This window comes from Mizuhopecten yessoensis, unplaced genomic scaffold (genome assembly GCF_002113885.1).
Source record: "Mizuhopecten yessoensis strain PY_sf001 unplaced genomic scaffold, ASM211388v2 scaffold7283, whole genome shotgun sequence".
NCBI classification, from domain to species: domain Eukaryota; kingdom Metazoa; phylum Mollusca; class Bivalvia; order Pectinida; family Pectinidae; genus Mizuhopecten; species Mizuhopecten yessoensis.
In genome coordinates, this window is record NW_018406970.1 from 2,112,323 (window position 1) to 2,135,095 (window position 22,773).

At 36.3% G+C, this 22,773-nt stretch overlaps 1 protein-coding gene across 3 annotated transcripts in view; it reads left to right on the top strand.

The window, feature by feature from the left end:
• LOC110453393 (short transient receptor potential channel 3-like) overlaps positions 1-20,595 on the top strand; it is a 69,288-nt gene extending 48,693 nt beyond the window's left edge. For all 3 annotated transcript variants that reach the window (XM_021502321.1, XM_021502319.1, XM_021502320.1), the window contains 13 exons: positions 2,799-3,293; positions 4,334-4,507; positions 7,094-7,258; positions 8,440-8,707; positions 9,475-9,614; positions 11,173-11,272; positions 11,821-11,972; positions 12,622-12,770; positions 14,040-14,238; positions 14,562-14,789; positions 16,036-16,167; positions 17,784-17,850; positions 18,395-20,595. In XM_021502321.1, the coding sequence (XP_021357996.1) occupies positions 2,799-3,293; positions 4,334-4,507; positions 7,094-7,258; positions 8,440-8,707; positions 9,475-9,614; positions 11,173-11,272; positions 11,821-11,972; positions 12,622-12,770; positions 14,040-14,238; positions 14,562-14,789; positions 16,036-16,167; positions 17,784-17,850; positions 18,395-18,654 (2,529 nt within the window). In that variant the 3' untranslated portion in view covers positions 18,655-20,595. The remainder of the gene's footprint in view (positions 1-2,798; positions 3,294-4,333; positions 4,508-7,093; positions 7,259-8,439; positions 8,708-9,474; positions 9,615-11,172; positions 11,273-11,820; positions 11,973-12,621; positions 12,771-14,039; positions 14,239-14,561; positions 14,790-16,035; positions 16,168-17,783; positions 17,851-18,394) is intronic.
• Positions 20,596-22,773: the final 2,178 nt, after the last annotated feature.

The following is a 22,773-nucleotide window of genomic DNA, read 5'->3' on the forward strand; positions in this document are numbered from 1 at the left end:
ATGATAATTGTTTTTCTTTTTTCTTTCCAGTTTCCTTTTCGATTTCGTTACTTGAAGTCACATTATTTTGCGTGATATACAAATCATGAACACTCCCCAATCGTATGCAGTACCAAATAACGTAATAATTCGCGTGACTTTGTAGCATGGTCATGTTTTGGTAATTAAAGATCGATAGTGACAGATGGTGGTCTTCAGCGGCTGTCTTTGAAGCGGATGTCTCGTCATCACAACCGTGTAGGTGAAATCGAGGCTTACTAGAAATTGAAGTTTCTCCTATTATTTTGTTCTGCAGATTTGAAAAAAATATCTTTCTTCAAATATACAGGACGATCTCTCTATATTTCTAGACATGTTGACTCTGTTCCAGATGATAAATGACCGTTTCTGTTTGTCGGAGAGGCCGATATGCTACTCATAAGGAAAGAAATTTCAAATCCATCTGCTTAAAAGTCATCGCTTTCTTCATATAATATGGAATTGTATTTTTTCCTCATTAAATAAACACTAAGTAATTTTTCATAGGTGATACTCTTTCTTTGATTAAACTTTTCGACATCAGAATCAAATATTTTCGTTGGGCCGAAATTTTCGTGGTATCTCGACAACAACACCATTATGTGGGAACATGAATTCGTGGTTTACGAAAGCCCGTTCATACGGAAAATTGCTTTATGTCAAACTTGTAATCATTTTCTGAGCCTATGAATTCGTGGATGAAAATTATCCACGAAATCAACGAAATTAAAAACCCCACGAAAATTACTCAATTTCACAATATTGTAATATGAATATGATAACGTCACTTACCTGCAATGCGAGAACTCATCGTTAAACCCAGTACGGTTCTGTTACTCTGTTATCACGATATCGTGATCTGCTAACAACTTTTACTACAAAACGTATATGCCGTGATGCATTGGGTGAACATAGTATACCGTACCTTTAGATATTTTGTATGTGGTTATTTTTTTTTTATTTTTTTTTACGCTTGGAATGAATAATTCAAAATTAAACACACCAAAATTGTACGAGGCTAATTAAAATATATCTCGCTAAATCCGGATATTGGCAGACCGTGTTCCATGTTATTTATTATGCTTCATAACTAACTTCCGTAGGCTGTATTTTTCATGTAAGCGAAACTTGGTACTGCTTATTTTTCGGGCAGGATTAGATGCACAAAACACTTCGTGTAAAAAAACATGTCAATAAATATATTTTAATCTGAATGTGTCGTATCTTTTCATTATTTTAATATCCGTTGTGCAGCACGCCAAATCGGACGCACACAAATTTAACCATCCCATTTTAAGCCAAAAACAAATATGCCATGCCAAAATATCCAAAAACTACTGTACCACGAATAGGTAGCTTTTAAACCACGATAAAATAGATGCTATATCCCCGGTGATATAGCATCTATCTGTTTATTGTCGTATTATTTTATCACAAGGACAAATAGGTAAAGCTTAATACACTTTTTATATACGATATGAGTTCTTGTTTATTACAACGATTTGATAACGTATTATACAATTAATTTAAATGGTGCGAAAATATGTTGTTATATTTTCAGTATGTGACCTAGTACTTCAGTCGCTCGTGTATTTTACTATCCTGTGAGTATTGTGTATTCAAACCAAACAGCTGTCTGAGCTAGTGTACGGCGCGTCTGTAGCCGGAAATTGTAATAGCGATAATCTACACATCCAGTGTGGCGACGCTCGCCTGCGTCGATATCCCATAACGCTAGACTAGCCGTAAAATCCGTCCCTCTGGACTCCACCTTCCAATGGGTCGCATTAACATCGTTTCCAATGCACGTATATCAGCCTTCTAACGCGGCACACGTTTATGTCATTTGAATGTGAACTGGCGATGGTCAATAGAGAATAGCGACATGTTTAACAGATATGTGTGTTTTAACAACATTGTCGTTGTCAAATTTTAGAAATCTGATGAACATTATAGCAATTTTGTATTGCTACACAAACCTGACACTTTAAGAATCTGATAAACTTCACAGATTTTTTTTATTTTGCGGATATTTTTTTTTATATTTGAGCCCTGAACATATACTAGCCCTTTGATACCGATAAAATAAAGCTTTATACATGAATAATGTATTTTTATTGTTCTCAACTCTACTGTCATAATTCAAAACATATAAAAATTTATAATATTACGAATTCGAGGTTTCATACCGCTTTATCACAAGCCTAGTTCATAGGTAGTCTCAGAGCGGTACACAAATTATTATCCGTGGTTATAGGGCCTTTGCAACCACCCAGTATCTTTCTCAACTCCCCGGGGAACATACAGCCGTAACTGCCATTTCGGCGCTAACAGCTAGCATTCAACAATTCTAGCACTGGCCAGCCACGTATTCATTAACATCTGAGTAGACTGGAGCAAACAGAGTAAAGTATCTTGCTCAATGATACAAAACAGTGCCGTGCCGTGACTCGAACTTACAACCCTTCGGTCACGAGCCCGGCGTCCTACGACTAGACTACCGTGCCTCCGTCAACACAGACCGTGATGATACACAGTATTTTGTACATGTTACTGTGTTGTAAAAAACTGTGTAGGTCAACTAAGCATGACGCTAAATCAATTATTTTTAGCTCTGAATTATCATTTGTGCAAACATTTCCTTTTTTAAATAATGAAACGGATACTACCATTACACGTGTTTGTTTTCGTAATCTGGTGCGCTTGTCCCGTTGAAACCAAGTCATTAGACACTTTTGGTTGTCATATTTATTGATTGATATTACCGTTAATGCACACAGGTGGTCGAGATCCTCTTGGATCGGTCCAGCGAGCTCCACATTCAGGAATCTGTCCTGCAGGCCATCAGCGCCAACCACGTGCAGATCGCGGAGACTATCTTGAAACATCGTCGTTACCTGGACCTATGGAATGACAAGCGCAAGCTTGGTGGCGTAGATCAGTTCTTCAGCAACAGTACGCTCGAGGAGTCCCAGTTTTCGCCCGACATCACGCCGCTGATTCTTGCGTCACAAAAGAACCAGTACGAAATCGTCCAACTGCTTCTTCTTCGAGGGGAGATAATTCAAAAACCACACAAATTCAACTGCACTTGTCAGGATTGTGTAAATAAAATCCAGTTTGATAAACTTCGGTTGGCCAAATATAGATTGAATGCATACCGGGGCCTTGCTAGCGAGGCGTATATATCCCTCTCCAGCAAAGATCCTATCCTGACAGCGTTCGAGCTGGCCGACGAGTTGCAGAACCTTTCGACTATAGAGAAGTATTTCAAGGTATACTCTTACTTAGTAGCAATAATTTTGGTTGTTGTTAGACGCATTACATGTTAATACCACCCCAACTATTTAGAAGGAACATGTTTATTCAAAATTTACTTTTCAAACCAAACTTATCCTTCTAAGATATATCATGTAAGCTTGACACCACCATGTATCCAACAACACTTACCCAACATTGATACCCAATAAGACTTATACAATTTAGCTTACCCAATAAGACTTATACAATTTAGCTAACCCAATAAGACTTATACAATTTAGCTTATCCAATAAGACTTATACAATTTAGCTAACCCAATAAGACTTATACAATTTAGCTTACCCAACAAGACTTACCAAACATTGAATACCCAACAAGACTAACCAAACATTGATTCCAAATAAGACTTATATATTTTAGCTGACCAATCAAGACTTACCAAACATTGAATACCTAATAAGACTTATACAATTTAGCTTGCCCAACAATACTTATCAAACCTTGATTCCCAATAAGACTTACCCAAATTAGCTTACCCCACAATACTTACCAAACATTGAATACCCAACAAGACCTACCAAACCTTGATTACCCAATAAGACTTACGCAACTTAGCTTACCCAACAAGACTTAACAAACCTTGATTACCCAATTAGACTTACACAACTTAGCTTACCCAAGAAGACTTACCAAACATTGATTACCCAATAAGACTTACCAAAACTTGATTCCTAATAAGACTTGCACAACTTAGCTTACCCAACAAGACTTTCCAAACCTTGTTTCCAAATAAGACTTACACAACTTAGCTTACCCAACAAGACTTACCAAACATTGATTACCCAATAAGACTTACACAAATTAGCTCACCCAACAAGACTTACCAAACCTTGATTTCGCAATTAGACTTACACAACTTAGCTTACCCAACAAGACTTACCAAACATCGATTACCCAACAAGACTTACCAAACCTTGATTCCCAATAAAAATTGATAAAGATTGACTGGGCGAATATTTCCCGGTATATAGATTATATGTAATCTGTGTTACAGAACGAGTATCTCGATTTAGTAAACGCTCTGAGCGAGTACGTTGTCAAGCTACTCGACCGAGTACGGACACAGGAAGAGCTAGAGGTTGTACTCAATAAGACTGGGCGACCTAAAGACAACAAGTACGAGAGCCTGGCCCGTTTTAACCTAGCCATACAGTACAGTCAAAAGAAGGTAAGATATCAATGGTAATATTTTGTCAAGTTTTGTTAAGGCATGTCCTTAATATCGGCGAGATACCGAAAACTTACCTCTCGTTACGAAACTGTACGTTGCTGATTATGATAATACCAGCAGCCAATGGTCACTCTGGTCAATTTTGTCTCTTGGCAAAACAGGTGATAAAATAGTTACGACACAAATTGCAAACTAACCAGGTCATGCAATGGAAAAATAAGCTGAAATTGTAAAAATATACAAATAGGGATAGTTCTATCCCTATTTGGATATTTTTACAATTTCAGCTTTTTTAATTTTCATGCCGGTATGAACGCAAATCGGTTACATCCATATTGCATGAAGCCCGTTAATACCGGCTTGAAAATTAAAGAAACACCTTTCAATCCATATATTTACATTTTCACTATAGAACAATTGTTTAATTTATTTATTCCTAAATAATTTAAATATTTTCTGCATTTTGTTTATGCGTCGTTCTTTAAACGACATTGGCCCTGTCTAAATAAAAGTGGCGCCAATAATTAACTGTAGCCATTTGCGCGTTTGACGCAGGGGCATTCTCCAAATTATCCGAAGCGAAGCGACAACACTCTCATTGAGCAAGGTTAATCTATGACGTCATAAGTAAACCACGTGTTACATCACGAGAGCTTTTGCTTTCATACTCAAATGAAATGCATTTCTGCTGGTAATGTTCATATAGTGGGTTGCAGCGCAAATGTAAATATACTGTCATGGTCGCCAACACAGTGAGTTTGATTTCACAGGTAACGCTATCTAGGTGTTTTGAACTTACCGAATACGTCACAAGCAGGAATTAAATTATCATAATATATCGATCTAAGAAGATAGGTTTAAACGTAAAATAAATGACCCATTGATGTGTTGTTTGGAAGATGGTTGTAATTCTTATTAAATGTAATATTATCTATCTAAGGAGATATCGTGAATTTTAAAGAAAATAGATTACCAATGCATGAATTACCCTTTCAGGCACGTTAGGGAAGACATGTTTTTTTATTTGGCAAAAATTAACACGTATGCGCATGCTCGTTAGTTTAAAATGACTGATACGTCCTTAAATGACCATAGCTGTTAATAGGAAGTAAAACATAAACAAACCAAACCACTTACTTTGTGTAGGACAGCTAGAATAAGCCACTATGTTTGAAAATCTTTTATTGAAAAGTAAAACAAACAAAAAGCTTTCAAAGCAGAGCTATCTCTCTCACTCCGTTTGGTCCCTGACAATTATTCACTGGTCTTATTTCCCCTGCTGGTTTCTCTAAACAGATTATTTCTTTCATATAACTTTTCTTCTGTATAAGTGAACGCATGTATGTCTATGTATTCCGTATCTCGTTCTTTCCTCTTCATTTAAAACTCTTGTTCTGATTCATGAAGATTGAATACTGTCATAAACTTTGTTCAGATTCAGTCAGATGCGTTCATTTCGAATGACAGTTGTTAACCTTGATTTGATCACGTAATGTTGTCATCAAGAAGTTTGCTGTTAACCTCGTAAAGCTTGATATCAAACCACGTTTTTATTAACTTTGTCTATGCTTCCTTTTGATTTTCATCGTCTCATCACAAAGTTCTTTTCATTATTCGTAAGATCGGCAGGTTATTTTTAAAAATATTTTACATTGATAACATTGCAGTCAGGCTCATGGTTTTCATTTGAGGCATGTTGTGTCGAGGTGCCCTTGTGTTATTGTCATTTCATGTTATTTTCGAGTTGTATGGTCAATACATTGCTTTTTTCCTTTTTTTTTATATCCACTGTTACCTTTAATAATGTAATGATTAAAACGAATTATAAAAACCCCCGCAATTTTAACTCAAATGTGATGTAAAGCAGCAAAAAGAATAACACCAGAACTACAGGAAGGTTAAGAGTATTATAATTTATTGACAAAACCGACATTGTAAATCTAAGTCAAATCGAAGAAACGCACGTTCTCAAATTTAGAACCGTGTTATTGACAACGGGTTCACAATGAACACTAATGACCATGATCAAGAAACGTGAATTTCATCTCGCACAAAAAAATACAATATTTCGTAACAGAGCATGGTGGAGACCCCAGTATTTGCCAACAGTCTGTATCAACATGCATCTCTCGATTTGTACGTCGGTTCAAAAGATTAACGTTTTTTTCAGCACCACATCGCTTGTACCTGTACCTGTGAAAATAACAACTACAACTTTCTCATAAGTTCCAATATGTAATTTGTGCCGATTGGATGTTTTTCTTTCTGGTGAATTAAGTCACTTTAAATCGTTTTTCTTTCGCGAAATATCAGTGACAGTTTTCAGATAACCCTCCCTGATTCCTCCGATTAAGACCTATTTACATCTCAGTCTAAATGAGTTATCGTGATAGATTTAAGCTAGGGTCACAAAAATGGCCTCTCCCAAACAAACCAATGCACTACGGCTCTCCAAGTGCATTGGTTTGTTTGGGAGAGTATTTCTATAGCATATCACCGTATGCAATTTCAGCAAAGCGAATTGTAGTATAACATGATTAATTCTAATCGTTCTTGTTTTTAAGTAACTTTCATTTGTTTCAGTTCGTGTCACATCCGAGCTGTCAACAGCGTCTTGTGACCACCTGGTACACGGGTATGGAAAACATGCAACGCTCTAGCTGGGCTCGACGAATCATGATGGCCGTCTTGTTTTTTCTGTCATATCCTTTCTTAGTCCTTGCTCATCTTGTCACTCCAGGCAGAGAGGTAAGCTACTTGCATACTTTTTGGAATTGCATCCGTTTTTGATCTCTTTTAATCAAAATGTTGACCTCCATTTATAATATATTAAAACCGTTCTCATTTTCAAATGCATTTTCTAAGGTCAAGTGCATACCCTTAATACAACTTAAACTTAAAATGTAACATCAAGACTCCAAAAAGACACATAGAGAAGAGGCTTGACTCTGCCGAACTCCAGAGAAGCAAATTAACTCTAAGACTTGAAATTGAATACACCTAGAGAAGAAGCTTGACTCTACTGAGCTGCAGAGAAGCGACTTGACTCTTAAGTATTCCTGGAGATGATGATACATATATAGAAGCTACTGACATAGTAAATGAATAATATTTCAATTAATAAAGTATTGGGGGTAAAGTTCCCCTGGAATTAAAAGCTAAAATTGAATCTTGGTTTATCATTTTAAGTAGAGGGAATCTCTTTGAGTTTCAAGAATGTTGTTATAACGAGACACTGGGCACGAGGGCGGTTTTATGAACACGGAATCGTAAATAATCTCAACCTGCAGGAACCGTAATTCACCACAACTTCAAGAACCAAATTTTATACAAGTTATTTTTTAATTTCTTTTTCTTAGAATGTCGCCTGTGCTTGACTCAGCATATAAAACCTATCCTAGATACTCCAGGGTTACTCTCACTTACGCTCTCTGCACCTATAGAATATGTCATAGCAAAATTGAAGGCACGCAACAAGCTGTTCGGTATTTGTATTAGGAAAAAACCTGACTAATTGATAGGCTAATTACTGTCTTTTGAAGATTCAGAGTTTCGACACCCGACTTCAATGTCCGTAAATTGTACCGGTAAACGACAGCGGGATTCTTTTGCTGTACATCAAAGGATGAAACTATGTCTTTTTGTGTCATCCATAATGTGACAAACACTGATCCTTCGATTTTGCTATGACATTTTCTAGGGGTGTAGAGAACGAAAGTGGGCCTAACACCTTGTGTATCGAGGATGGACAAAACCAATCCCGATTGTGTATTTGGTTATCACATATGTTACCTGGTACACTGTTACTCAGTGATATTGTATAAAATGTATACTACACTATAACGTGATCATTGTATGTGTTTTAATTGCATAGTATCTGCAGTACCTTTAGTATATATTATTTGCTCACACGTCTTTTTTTCTGACAGTGTGTGAAGTACCTGCGTTTTCCGTGTGTCAAATTCATCTGTCAGACAACGTCTTTTCTGATCTTCCTCGTCCTCATCATCGTTTCCACGGCGGAGTCATCGCGAACTGTGTCCAACAAAATTACACTTAGCACAGAGTTTCCAGAAATCCATAACATTTACACGGAAATCAGAACATTTTCCAATGGAACTATGTATGGTAATGATTTTCCGTTAAGACCGCTTGCGCCAACCATGACACAGATCCTTATATCATTATGGGTGATAGGTAAGTAGAAACTCGATAAGTATTGCACGTGTCCATATGACACAAATCCTTCTTGTACAAGCGTATTTTTTCTTCCCTTTGGGACAGCGATAATCACACATCTGGTCAGAAAATAAAATTGATTTTTTTTTGTCTCATACAGTGCGTGATAAGCCGGAAGTGCACATGTGTGCACGTACTGTAGTTTATACATGTAATCAGGTATTCAGTGAAAATAAAATGATGATATTATAAGGTGTTTCCTGAGCTGTTAATTGATGCTTTTGTTATGTATTTCAGAATGTATTTTAATATATTAATATCACCATTGTGTAAACTGAAACGACAAATTTAACAGATCCTCATCGTTCATTGAAGCGCCTTCCTGGTAGAAAGGCCATCAACACTATGCTATATAGTAAACGTTATACTGCCACTATTTCTACAGCGAAATTAATGGGGTTTCGAGAAAATTTGAGTAAAACGTAAAAAAGAATTCTTGAGAGAAAAGGAAAAAGGGAGACTAAAATATGATGACGATAAGCGCGGTGGCAGATAGAACAAGTGGGGCGTTATAACGAAGTTTTACTGTATTTCAGTTTGTTGAGAGGCTGTTTCACTATATTGGAATTTTCTGTAGGTACTTAATCTTTGCGAAAAGTGAACAACAAAAGTGTACGGTATATCGCTCAACGCTCAATTCGCATTGAACCGTCTTTGCAAGTTTTCTCGGTAATAATACTTTCGCCAAACATTATTGATATACAGTCTGTTTTTATCTGTTAAAGGGTTCGCGTGCCAGGAATGTGCCCAGCTGTTTAACGATGGAATCTCGGAGTATATGAAGTCTTGGTATAATCTGATGGATATCACTCTGCTATGTGTCTACTTTTCGGCATTCACTCTACGTTATGCCGTTATGTTCAAGGTAGGTACATGTTCAACACAAACCTTTGGGACAGCAATCATAACTTTGCAGGGATTTCATATTTCTTTTAATTTTCTTGGTTCGTTTTTAACAGAAAAAAAATCCTTGAAATTAAACATTCGGTAGCTGTTTGCACTTCCAATGAAACGAGTCAAGCAAAGTATCGAAAAAAAATGACAATCATAAAATTTGATATCTCGACAAAAAATCTTACTTTTAATATGACTGAAGAAATTTTTGTTTTGAACTTATTATTCATACGTTATACTAGTCAAAACGCAAACATACATGAAATATTCATAATAAACAAATAATGGAAAACAAACATTGTTATTGAATGCATCTCCCGCCCACGGTGTTATGAGCAACCCTTTGACTTTCTCGGATGATTTAATTAGGTTCATTGCAAACATGGAAACACCATAAAAGCTATATATTGGTTTCATTTTTAGCTCACCTGGTCTTTTTCCTTCTGTAGGAATGAAAGGATTTGTTCCATATTCGGTGTGAGGCATCCTTGGGTGAAGGAGAATCAATTTTTTATAAACCGTGGGTGTGGCCCCCCGGGGCCTGAGGGGCGGGGCTCAATAAGGGAAATATAGCAAATTCTTTAACATCCTTCTTCTTCTGTAGGAATGAAAGGATTTGTTCCATAGTTGGTCTGAGGCATCCTTGGGTGAAGGAGAACCAATTTTTTTTATAAACCATGGGTGTGGCCCCCAGGGGCCTGTGAGAGGCCGGGCCAAATAGGGGAAACATAGCAAATTATTCTTTTAAAATCCTTATTCTTCTGTAGGAATGAAAGGATTTGGTTCATATTTGGTGTGGAGCATCCTTGGGTAAAGGGGAACCAATTTTGTATAAACCGTGGGTCTGGCCCCCCTTGGACCTGAGGGGCGGGGCCCAATAGGGGAAATATAGGTAAACCTTTTATAATCCCACTTCTACCATAGAGATTAAGGGATATTTTCCTAATTTAGTCTGGAACATCCTTAGGCAAAAGGGACTCAATTTCGTATAAACAGCAAGTGTGGCCCCCTGTGGACAGAAGGGAGGGGCCCAATAGGGGAAACATAACAAATTCTTCAAAATCCTTCTTTCTCTGTAGGAATGACAGGATTTTGTCCAAATTTGGTATGAAGCAGCTTTGGGTGAACGGGAAACAATTTTGTATAAGCAGTGGGTGTGGTCTCCCAAGGGACAGAAGGGCGGGGCTCAATCGGAGAAATAGAGGTAAAACCTTTAAAACCCTATTTCGACCATTGGGATTATGGGATTTTATCCTTATTTAGTCTGGAGCATCAATGGACCAAGGGGACTCAATTTTGTATAATTGGTGGGTATGATCCCTCCTAGGTTGCATAGGGGTGGGGCTCTATTTGAAGTTTGTTCTCGCTATATCTCAAGTACTGGATGGATCTTTCTGAAATTCCATATGTATTTACAGCACCTACTTCATACCAATTATTTTAAACATATTCAGGTGAGCGATACAGGCCCTATGGGCCTCTTGTTTCAAATTTTCGTTAAAGTTCTCCTTTTTGTTTTGATATTACAGATGTACGGTTCAATAGATTTCTTGCGCCAAACCCATCAAGCGCCTTGGACGCAGCAAGAGATAGACACTCTGAACTATCGCCTTTACTGGTTAAACGAAGGTACCGTCTTAACGCCCTATCAACACAGAGGGGATCATTAGGTCCAATAAAGGGTTCCTAAGGATTGAACATACCAATAGTAGTTGCTATTTCCTGCTAAACGTTCAACATTTATGGGATTGGCAACAACTGGTTCACCCGTTGTCAGCATAATGTGACCGGGCGGAATACTTGGTTTGGTGCCTTCGGAAGGGTACTTCAGTGATATAGCACTATACAGTCGGCATCAGATCCGCGCTATCACATGAAGGAAAATACACCAACATACCCTGCCTCCTGTAAACACACACACACACACGCAAGCATGCATATAAAACGTACATGGAGGCACGTCCTTAAATGGCATAAGATATTAATAGGACATTAAACAAAATAAAACAAAACCAAATCGATAAAGCAGGTCTGTTCTGGAACACGTAGGCTTGTTCTCCTGCACATGGATTTCCGTGTAAATCTGACCTTTATTCAAATACTGCCGTTCTACCGATTAAAAACTGCGCTAACGATTGGTTTATGTTTAGTTATATTCTCTTGTTGTTTTCTTGTAGATCGCTTTTACTGGATGGCCTGGGATCCGATCAACATGTCCGAGGGTCTGTTTGCCATGGCAAATATTTTAAGTTTTTCCAGGATTTCCTATCTCCTTCCTGCAAACGAAGTACTCGGTCCTCTCCAGATATCGCTCGGCAAAATGATAACGGTAATTTCGTAAATACTTTGTGGTGTGTATAGAGAAAAAAAATAGAAATATCTTCGTCATTGTATTTTGTCAAAATGAAAAATACTGGGTCATTAGCGGATTTCAAATATCAATGTATTTTAAATGCCTGTTTATACAAAGGGATTTTATGTATTTTTATATCAGGTAATGGTAATAGTATATAGTTGATGAACGTTACTCCTCCTATATATAATCTAGTTAGCTATTTAAACTAGTTATTTCAAGTTATATTAATCATCTTGTAAGACTGTATGTTCGCTCGCGGGGGGTCTTAATGTGGGAGGAAACCGCAGGACCCGGAAAAAAAACCACGTGGTTAGGCAGTTGACCCCATACCTTTTCACGTCCGATCGGGGAATCGAACCCCGGTCGCCTTGGTGAAAGGCTAGTGCATTATCCACGGCGCCACCAGACCACACTCCGTTTTGTTGATTTGTACGACATTCTCAAGTTCTTGCCCTGACCACCATTTCCGGATTTGAGTTGGTTGTAGAACAGCGTGAAACTATTCAAATGTTTGCAAGACCAACAATTTGTATGTAACTTGTCCAATCTTGTGTTTTGTTTATATTTCATTTGCAGAATAAGTTCTAGAGCCTACTTATCCTGTTGTTCAATTTATTTGTAGGACATCCTCAAATTCTTGGCACTGTTCATGTTGGTTCTTGGGGCATTTATGGTGGGCCTGTTCAATCTGTTTTGGTACTACAGCGTACACGAAGAAATCGAGGTGACAGATCACGGGTTTACCTTCTCCGCTGAGAAACACTTTGGAGAGTAAGTGTGATCATGCATGTCTATCATGCATGTACCTGTGATTTGACTGTTGCGTTTATATCGACATGACCCCTGCATATTCGGATCAAGAACAGACTTGCTGTATACCATTGTATATCATTATCGTACGAGACGACTAAAGTGGACCCCCTGCAGAGTGAGGGGATTTGGTCTGTGTCTTCAACTGAAACTAAAATTGATCTGCTTACCCATTTGCAATACTTTGAATATACATCTTTTCTTTTCAGGCGTCTCTTCTTTTATTTTCGACAGCATCTTACTAGGCACCCGTCTTTATATGCTGCGAGGACGTGAAACCCAAAACAAACAAACAAACAAATATAACGATATGATCGTTAATATCAAGCTGTATTTAATTCACTTGTGTGCAAACACAATAAAATGTAAATAATGACTTTATTAGAAAGAACGTCACTATGGTCTGCTAACACATGCACAGTGCTAAATGATACAAACATGTTTCCTAGTTACATTCACTGAAAAAGAGAGTCGGTGCGCTTATTGGTGCTAGCGTTAATAGATCAGATATATACTTTTTCGTACTATGATATAAGCGCGCAAATAAATTAGGTTTGCCGTATACTTTATTTTAATAATGATGATGACCGTTTACAGATAAACCTCGATAGAATGCCCCTCGTTTCGTTTGTCATCTTGCTTTACTGCCAACATATTTTCATTTTCCTTTAGAATCTTTTTATACAGTTCCCTCAATTTTCTGCCAGCACCCTTTATCAATTACAAACTTTCTCTGAACAAAAGGAGGCAATATAGCAATGATTTTACTGTACACCATTATCAAACAAGGATCACACATACAAATATGCCAAAAGTACATAGTTCCATATCATTTCATCAGGAAGGCAATGGGTTCAGTCCTCAGGCCGGGACATACCAAAGTCCTTAAAAATTGTAGGTTTTGTCCTTGATTAACGGTTCAGCATAGGGTAATGACAACAACTGGTTCACCCGTTGTCAGTATAATGTGACCAGGCGGAATGCTTTGCTGGGTGCCTCGGCATGGTATTTCAATGAAATAGCACAATAAAGTCGGCATCAGATCCGCGCTATCACAAAGAGGGCAAGTACATCAAAATACTTTGTCTCCGGCACACATACACACATACAAGCTTACGCAACACCCATGGAGGCAAGTCCTTAAATGGCCTTATCTGTCAATAGGACGTTAAACAATATAAAACCAAACCAAACCATATCATTTAATCAAGTGACCACTTTAACTTGTAGTGTGATGGCTACGTTCCGGACGGTGTTCTGGTCAGTATTTGGCCGCGGTGATACGGACGTTGTGACATTGGGGGAGTACGACAATCATCTGACAGAAGACATCGGCTACATTATATATGGCATGTACAACATCGCCATGGTCATCGTTCTCCTCAACATGCTTATCGCCATGATGTCCAGGTCCTTCGAAAATATTACGGTAAGATCGAATGTCAATGGTGCTCTTCGCAAGTATGTTATGTTTTGTTTAGGCTTTTGTTTTTGTTCACTGTCTTCATGACCGTATTGACCGTCTTGTTCATTGTTTAAGTTGAAACGGTACATTAAGGTAATAATACACAGAACCATACGGTGGTATTTAGTATGTAGGTGTATTATGGCTCTGCGATCCTTTTCTGATGCATCTTTGCGACTATGGGGGCAGTTTGAGGGACTTTTGTAGTGGTACTTGTTTTATTTGACTTTACAATCAACTTTAAATGATATATACTGCGCTAAAACACATTCTGTGTAACATTACAGCGAGACTCTGACTCGGAGTGGAAGTTTGCTAGAAGCACACTGTACATGGACTACATCGGGACTGGTTCAGCACTGCCAGTCCCCCTAAATGTCTTGGCCGTACCACGTGATTTCATAGAGTATATCATCGAATCGTGCTGCCGGAAGTCAGAGGACGACGAGAGCGATTCTGATGATGATGATGACGACGACGAAAAAAACAGAAACCCAGATCAAAATGGTGGAATGGTAAAATACATGTTTTAGTTCGGATTAAAACAATATCTCCATGACTATTATAACAGAATATTAAATCATGTAAAAGCTGATTTGTGGTTTTTTAATAACTAGGGCGTGCATTGAAATCCTTTATTCAGTATCCTTAAAAATGAGCAAAATAGCAGTTACTAAACTTACTTAAAATAATCACTGGAAACACGAAGCATTTATTTCAAATTAAGTTTGTGGAAAGAGGAAAATAACACATTTAACTACAGCATACTGCTCTGACTATTTTGTACAGGTTTTATTTGTTAGTGGTACATTTACCCGAGGTACAAAGACTTACTTTAGTTCTTAAAACACAGGTAGAATGCAGTTAAAGGGAAATGAGGATAGAATACATTTTATGACGTCACAAATTTACAACGTTGAGCTACAACTGATAACTGATTCCTAAACTAGAGTTCCACGTGAACCATATAAAGAAGTCACTAGAACTACTAAATAAGGAAGCAAGTATGTCTAACTAGGATTACCATGTTACATAAAGAAGGAATTAGGCCTAACTACGTTAACCACTTGTTACGTAAATAAATCACTAGAACTTTGAAATAAGGAAGCACTTAGGCCTAACTAGGATAACCATTTGTTACGTAAATAAATCACACGAACTTCGAAATAAGGAAGCACTTAGGCCTAACGAGGTTTTCCCAATTGTTACGTAAAAATATCACACGAACTTCGAAATAAGGAAGCACTTAGGCCTAACTAGGTTAACCATTTGTTACGTAAATAAATCACACGAACTTCGAAATAAGGAAGCACTTAGGCCTGACTAGGTTAACCACTTGTTACGTAAATAAATCACTAAATCACACGAACTTCGAAATAAGGAAGCACTTAGGCCTAACGAGGTTTTCCAATTGTTACGTAAAAATATCACACGAACTTCGAAATAAGGAAGCACTTAGGCCTAACTAGTTTTACCACTTGTAACGTAAATAAATCACTAGAACTTCGAAATAAGGAAGCACTTATGCCTAACTAGGATAACCACTTGTTATGTAAAGAAATCACTAGAACTTTGAAATAAGGAAGCACCTAGGCCTAACTAGGATAACCACTTGTAGCGTAAATAAATCACTAGAAATATATATTGGAGAAAAAAAATCTGCTTATTCTATGTAACTAAAATTCAATTTGATCTTATTTGACCATCTTTCTTATCATACCATGACACCTTGTTCTCGCTTATTTCATTTCGTGTTCCTAGGGCAACGGCAGTCCAATAGAGGCTACGGCCATTGACATAAGCGAGACAAACCTGCGGCCGGAAGACATGGACAGACGGAAAAGTTTGGGCAGCACAACGGGACAAGACGGAAGGAAGAAAAAGGACTACCAGGTCCGTGGTTGGATTTCTTTTGGACATTTCGTACAACTAAAAATGATGATATATGTTTTTTTAATTTATCCATTTTTGATTATGTGATCTATCAGAAAGGGTTTCAAATCAGTAATTTGTATTTTCTGCTATGATGCATGTATTGGCCTTGAGAAATCAACTGTTGTGAGGTGTTGACAATATCCATTAATTGGACTGCTAAGTTTTAATCATGAAACAGAATTGTTCAAATAGATAGAGCGAGAAAAAACAGTAACAGTAACAGTAACAATACCGTTTGATAACCTTAAATTAACAACACTGTGTGATGCTGTAGGGCAGTTAGCAACAAGGTTCTAGTAACAACGGTTCCATATTTAGGAATGTTTCATTGAAATTCACTTACATTGACAGAACAAAATCATAAACAAGTAATAGAGCTGTTTGATTTTTTTCACAGTCATAAACCAAATAATATTAATATGATGTAACTTCAGCTCTATAATTATTATTGTGATTATACTCAGTATATGAATTTATCACAAACCTGTTGAATCTTGCTATAGTAATACAAGCAATTTTAAGACCATGAAATACAACGTTCTTTATTGCACATGTGCAATACGGAATGTTGTATTTACATACTAGCCGGAACTACTTTTTATGGGAATCCCTTGTCATGGCGAACTGAAAAGTTCCCGGTATTTGCAAAAAATATTAAAGTTTATAAATCTTTGTATCGATCTCTACCAAATATGTGATAAAAGCAAGACCACACACTTGTGTTTTTCTAACGTATCAGAAAGAACTCATTTATTGCGCGGACGTAGATATTCGTCCGCGCAATAAACTCGTGCTTTCTGATTACTTAGAAAAACACAAGTGTGTGGTCTTGCATATAAACATGTAACATACCTTTTATTTAATGTATCTATCAGACAAGCTGAGTGTTTCTGCTATCGTGTGTGAGGTACATGTACTAGTCACGTAATATATAATGGTAATACAATGATGAAATATATCAATGCTGTCACAAATCAGTTTAACACTCAGGTGCATTTAGCTGTTCCGATGAAGACACTTGTAAGCAAGGGTTATTTGCCTGTTTATTCATTATATGGGACCAGTTCTCGTGCTAAAATATACGACTCTAGGTCATTTGTTGTACAACTTATGGTTTATAACTTTGCAGCCTAATGTTGTTCGTTGTAAAGATTTGTTTTCTGTCTCATTCAAGGTATTTGATAATACTGTCATAATATTTCGATCAAAGAAGTTTTCTTTCACAATGATAAATTAAAATTTAAAAAAATGCTTACAGAACAATTGCAGAAAGAGTTGGTGATGTTTTGGTGTTTTTTCAGAATGTTTTAGAATCTTTCTCGAATTTGATCAAATATTTCTGATTAATATAACCAAACAATTAATTTAATCGAAATGAATTGCAATCTTTCATTACACATTGAACATATTGTAACCAAATGCATGATGCAATGCGTCAAACGTATACGACTCACGGCCTAAGGCAAAATATATGAAATGTGTGGGTTTAATTGAACAATAAGGTAGTCACGTTATGACTATAATTATTTTTTAACTGACATAAAAATAATAGGAAATGATAATGTTATTTGCAGAGAGTGATGCAGACGATTATTCAGAGGTACATATTTGAGAAGCAAAGGGAGGCGGAAGTGACAGAGGGTAAGTCGACGTCCACGTGATGTTGTGCGCAGGTTAGGTGATAATCACGTGGTATTTAAAGTTTTTGTCTGTGGTATTGAATAGATAAACAGATAAACTGGTTATCATGTGTCGTACGGACATTTAACGATGTTTGATCACGTGGTTTCGTATATGTTCACATATTTACCGGTGATCAGGTGATAAAGTACGTACATTTTAAGGGATTTACATGGTATTGTACGCGTATTTAATGATAAACCTGTACGAAGAAAAAACTGTTAATGAGGTTGTATTGTACGCATGTATAATGCCTATTTACCTTTTCTATACATCTTGAATGAAAACTATATGTATTATCATGTGTATTTTATGCATACTTCATATAATATTATATTAATACATTAAGAATTTTCAACAATTTTTCTGTTAATAATCATTACCGTGTTTTAAGCCGAAATAAGACCCATCATTGTGTAACTTGAGATGCTTTTTGAATAAAGGCCATACTGTCAACTGATATGATTCATATTGATCATGTAGTAATAGCTGTATACTTTTGTAGATGACTTCGAAGAAATTAAGCAGGATATTTCAAGTTTCCGGTATGAAATATTAAACAACCTCGAGCTTCGAGATTCTGCACATGGCGATTTGGCACATCAAGTTAGTAAAATTGGCGAACAAGTGAAAATGATAGCCAAAGAACTACGGAGATCTCGTGCAACGGATGACGTCATCAGTGAGTGCGAGGCTGAAGATGAACCGGAAGGGGAGAAAAAGACATTTTCGTCATTAGCAAATAGTGTTCGTACCACACTTTAAATAACCTTAAATGTATTAAGACGTATATGTATGCATCAGTGCTGAATGAAAATTTGCAAAAAAAAACCTTTCAACGAATATGATGTCAAGCCTATCCGCATGTTAGGAGTAATGTTTGATATTGTTAGGCATATTTGTGCTACTAAACATGGCAAATACCCACGTGATGGTTGTTATGGTAACTACGTATTATTTATGTACGTAACGTCACTAAAGGCGCGTGTGACTGTTGTTACAGCGAATGCGTTCTTAAAACAGGTATGATACATAATGGTTGTTATAGATACTTTGTGCTATTATTAACGATTTGCATTTCTTGTTATGATTATCAGGTTGTACAAAGGATAGGATGAATGACGGTTGTTATGGTTACTCATAGCAACAACAGGGTTGTTACATTGTGATTATTGAGGTGCAGTTGCTATGAGCAACAACATAAAAGAAAATGCATCGTAGTTATTATAGTGATGATAAAATGTAACGTTGTTACTAAAACAGGAACCATACAGTACTATATACGTGTGTTTGTTTGTGTTTGTCTGTCTCTTGTATCTACAAGACAATAATCCGGTCTAGGATTTTAGTATTAAATCTTAACATTTTAAATAATTAAGGCGATTCTTTAGGTTGCAAGTTGGAAATACTTATAATAATATTTCATCCTCACAAAAATAGTTTTGCGGAACAGTGTTTTTAAACATAACGACTTAACACGAATTATGTAAGTACATCTTACCAAAAATTGAAAACGTTTTCTTAGAGGACGACAATGATATACATATATATATAATATCAAACATGTAGGCAAACATAGCAAATGACTGCACATTACAAGAACAGTCCGCAGTGAGTTAAAGTGCTATATTTCTATCCAAAACCTTAAAACATTTGAAGCAAATTCATTATTATTGAATTTCTGAAATGAATGACCAAACAAATTTAACTGATGATACAGAAGTTATGTATATCATGTTTTTAAAGGTGTATGGTATCTCGACCTAAGATCTGGCCGTTATATATATATATCACCACTAAAATACATGGAATATTGATATGGAGGCGATAATTGAATATGTGTAGTATATGTGATGTAATTACAGAGGTAAACATGCCATACATATATGTGTATCCTTCATTTGTGGAACAGTATTCATACGTTTTATATATAATATTTGTAACAGAATTTCCTGATTTGTGACTGTGATCATATATGTATGTATACATTATATAAACCCTATGCTGGTTCATAGGCAATCATAATCAAAAGTTTGATATATCTTCTTTTTTTTAAAGTTTGGTATATATTATCTTGACAATAATTTATCACGCAAGTAATTATATTAAATGGAAATCATTATTTATAATCTATCTATGTAATGTGTTGTCAGGTTTCGAAACCTTCTGGTTATTTTGTTAAGCTACAAATTTGTTCACCATCGTGACTCTTACCGAAAATCAGAACTAGATTGTAATATAATAATAATTAGAATAGAGTACGGACAAGAATATCCGGAAGTTTATTTTTTTAGATTAAAAATGTGAATGTATACTTATTTGTTGATATAGATGTATGGCGAATACTGATACTTAATCGAATATTTTGAACAGTATGTACATTATTTAAAGGCGATTCTAGACGCCCATGTACATTGTATGTATATATATATATATATGTACAAATATGTCACTTAATTAGGAAATATGTCATTTCGAGGTCCGGTATCTTATCACAAAAAGAGCAGGTGGAAAGAACACGCCGTGGCGAAACATTCTCATAGATCTACAGAATTGCTAGCAAGGGCAAAATTATAAAAGTGACACTCACAAAACTTACCACACAAAACGAAACGTACTATTAAAAGATTAAATTCTGCATGCACAGCAAATTGGCCAGATAGTATTTTAACAAGTATTTTGAAATTTCAGACTTTATGGTTTAAACGAATTTCACGTAGATATGATCTTGATATATAAATTGTACAGCAAAATATAATTATAAGTACTTGTCCTGAGTGTGTCAAAAATTGATGCATTCGATCATTATGTGAAGCATAGTCATATGTTCCTTACATGAATGTCAAAAGGGCCGATTTTTACGTAGGTACGCATGCGTATTATAACTGTCCTGTAGTACCAGTTGGCTTTGAAACTTGACACCTCGTTAAATATATATATTTGTATTGATGTATATTTTCCTTTGATATTGTATATATTGGTTGACTTTATTTTGTGCATGTGCACGTGTATACTGCAAATCACTTTTTTTCGGGAGAACTATTTTCGTGTTAATTCGATTTTGCGAATTCAAATATTTCGTTAATAACATTTCCAGAAAGAATTATTACTCATATTTTTAAAAAGCTTTATCTCAATTGCGGTTCCATCTTCGATAATCCAGGGGTTGCGCTCATTTACGCTCTCTGCACCCCTTTGAAATGTCATAGCAAAATTGAAGGCTCAGTGTGTGCCACCTTGTAGAAGAGACTATAGGACTAGCTCGATCCTTTGATGAACATCAAAAGAATCTAGCGGTCGTGTAACGGTAAAAATTAAATTTGAAGTCGGGTGTCGCCCTTTCTGTAATCTTCAAAGGACAGGTATCAGCCTGTTGATTGGTCAGGATCTTTTTAACTTGAGACCAATCAAACAGCTACCTTTGTGCCTTCAATTTTGCTATGAGGGGTGCAGAAAGCGATAGTGAACGTAACCCCTAGAGTGTCAAGAATGTTGCGGTTCGGGCATGAAATGTGCATGCACAGTTTGCGTGAAAATAAAGTGATTTGAATCAGTAAAACAGTATGTAGGTGGTCAAACCACAAATTAGTTTCTCACACATTTCTGTGTTATGTAAATATTCGATTATTGTAATTTGTACTATTGATCATTTTGTGAATGATGCGTTTTGAAAACGATTCGGCATTACGTTTACATAATTATACAATCAATGTGTTGATTAAAACATTTAGTATGTCGGTGCATCATTTGATAAAAGCACATCGCCAATCAAAAACAGTACCTGCAAAAAAACATGTAAATACAGGCTACATATACAGTGCTACCACTTTAAGTCATTCACTCCTAAAATTTCATTAAGAACTATTCCAACCTTTGAATTTGAAGAGTTCAAATGTGTATTCAGCAGAATGTTTCAGTGAGGTAGCACTATAAAGTCGGCATCAGTTTCGCGCTATCACAAGGAGACAAACACGAACATATCGCAGCCTCCCAAAATACACACACATACACTACACGCATGCATCTTGCACCCAGGGGAGGCCGTCCTTAAATGACCTTAGCTGTTAATAGGACGTTAAACAAAATCAAACAAACAAACAAACAATGTGTATTCAGGGGTGAATGAGTTAACAAGAAAACATCAAAGGCGTTTCCAACCGCGAGTATATCTAAATGGTTCCGCTGACGTTTTGATTAGGATTCCGATAAATAAACATATAATTTGGAGAAATTATTCAAATTTCTGCTTCTACATCTGAAGTGTTATATTCTACAAACGAAGCCGTGCATAGAGGTCCGTTTGTGATCCATCCAGATAAAATGTGAATTATTCAAATTATTTAAGCATTTAAAGAAAGGTTCCCAGCTGATTTTATGTATTTTAAAAAGAATTAAACATCAAAATCCTGCTGTAATAAAATAAAACTGATATATATCACACAGACATAATGATATTTTATCGTTATCAATCTCTACAGATGACAATTCAACTATTTGATAAACGGTTTGAACGTGGTTTCTTAGTGTGGCAGAGAAAGCGGTCATTTTCAAAATCAAGGGTTTGAGGGTGTTACCTTGACGTATGCATTCGATATGTACATGAACAAACATATCTTTCAATTTCCTCTAATTCAAAGAGTTCATGCTATTTGATTTAAGTTCGATTAAATGCAGTTACATGGTATTTAATAACAAGCTAAATATAATAAGTCTAAACTAAGTCTGAAATTATTTTTCATTATTCGATTACTAGTCACTGGTCGTACTTATGGAAGTTTAAAACTATTTTTTAAGCAGGAAGAGAATCAGCGGGAACCTCTCGTAAAGACTTCAAGTCGGTGATGGTTTGGTGCCTTTTTTAGCCTTGTGCTAACCGAAAGACGT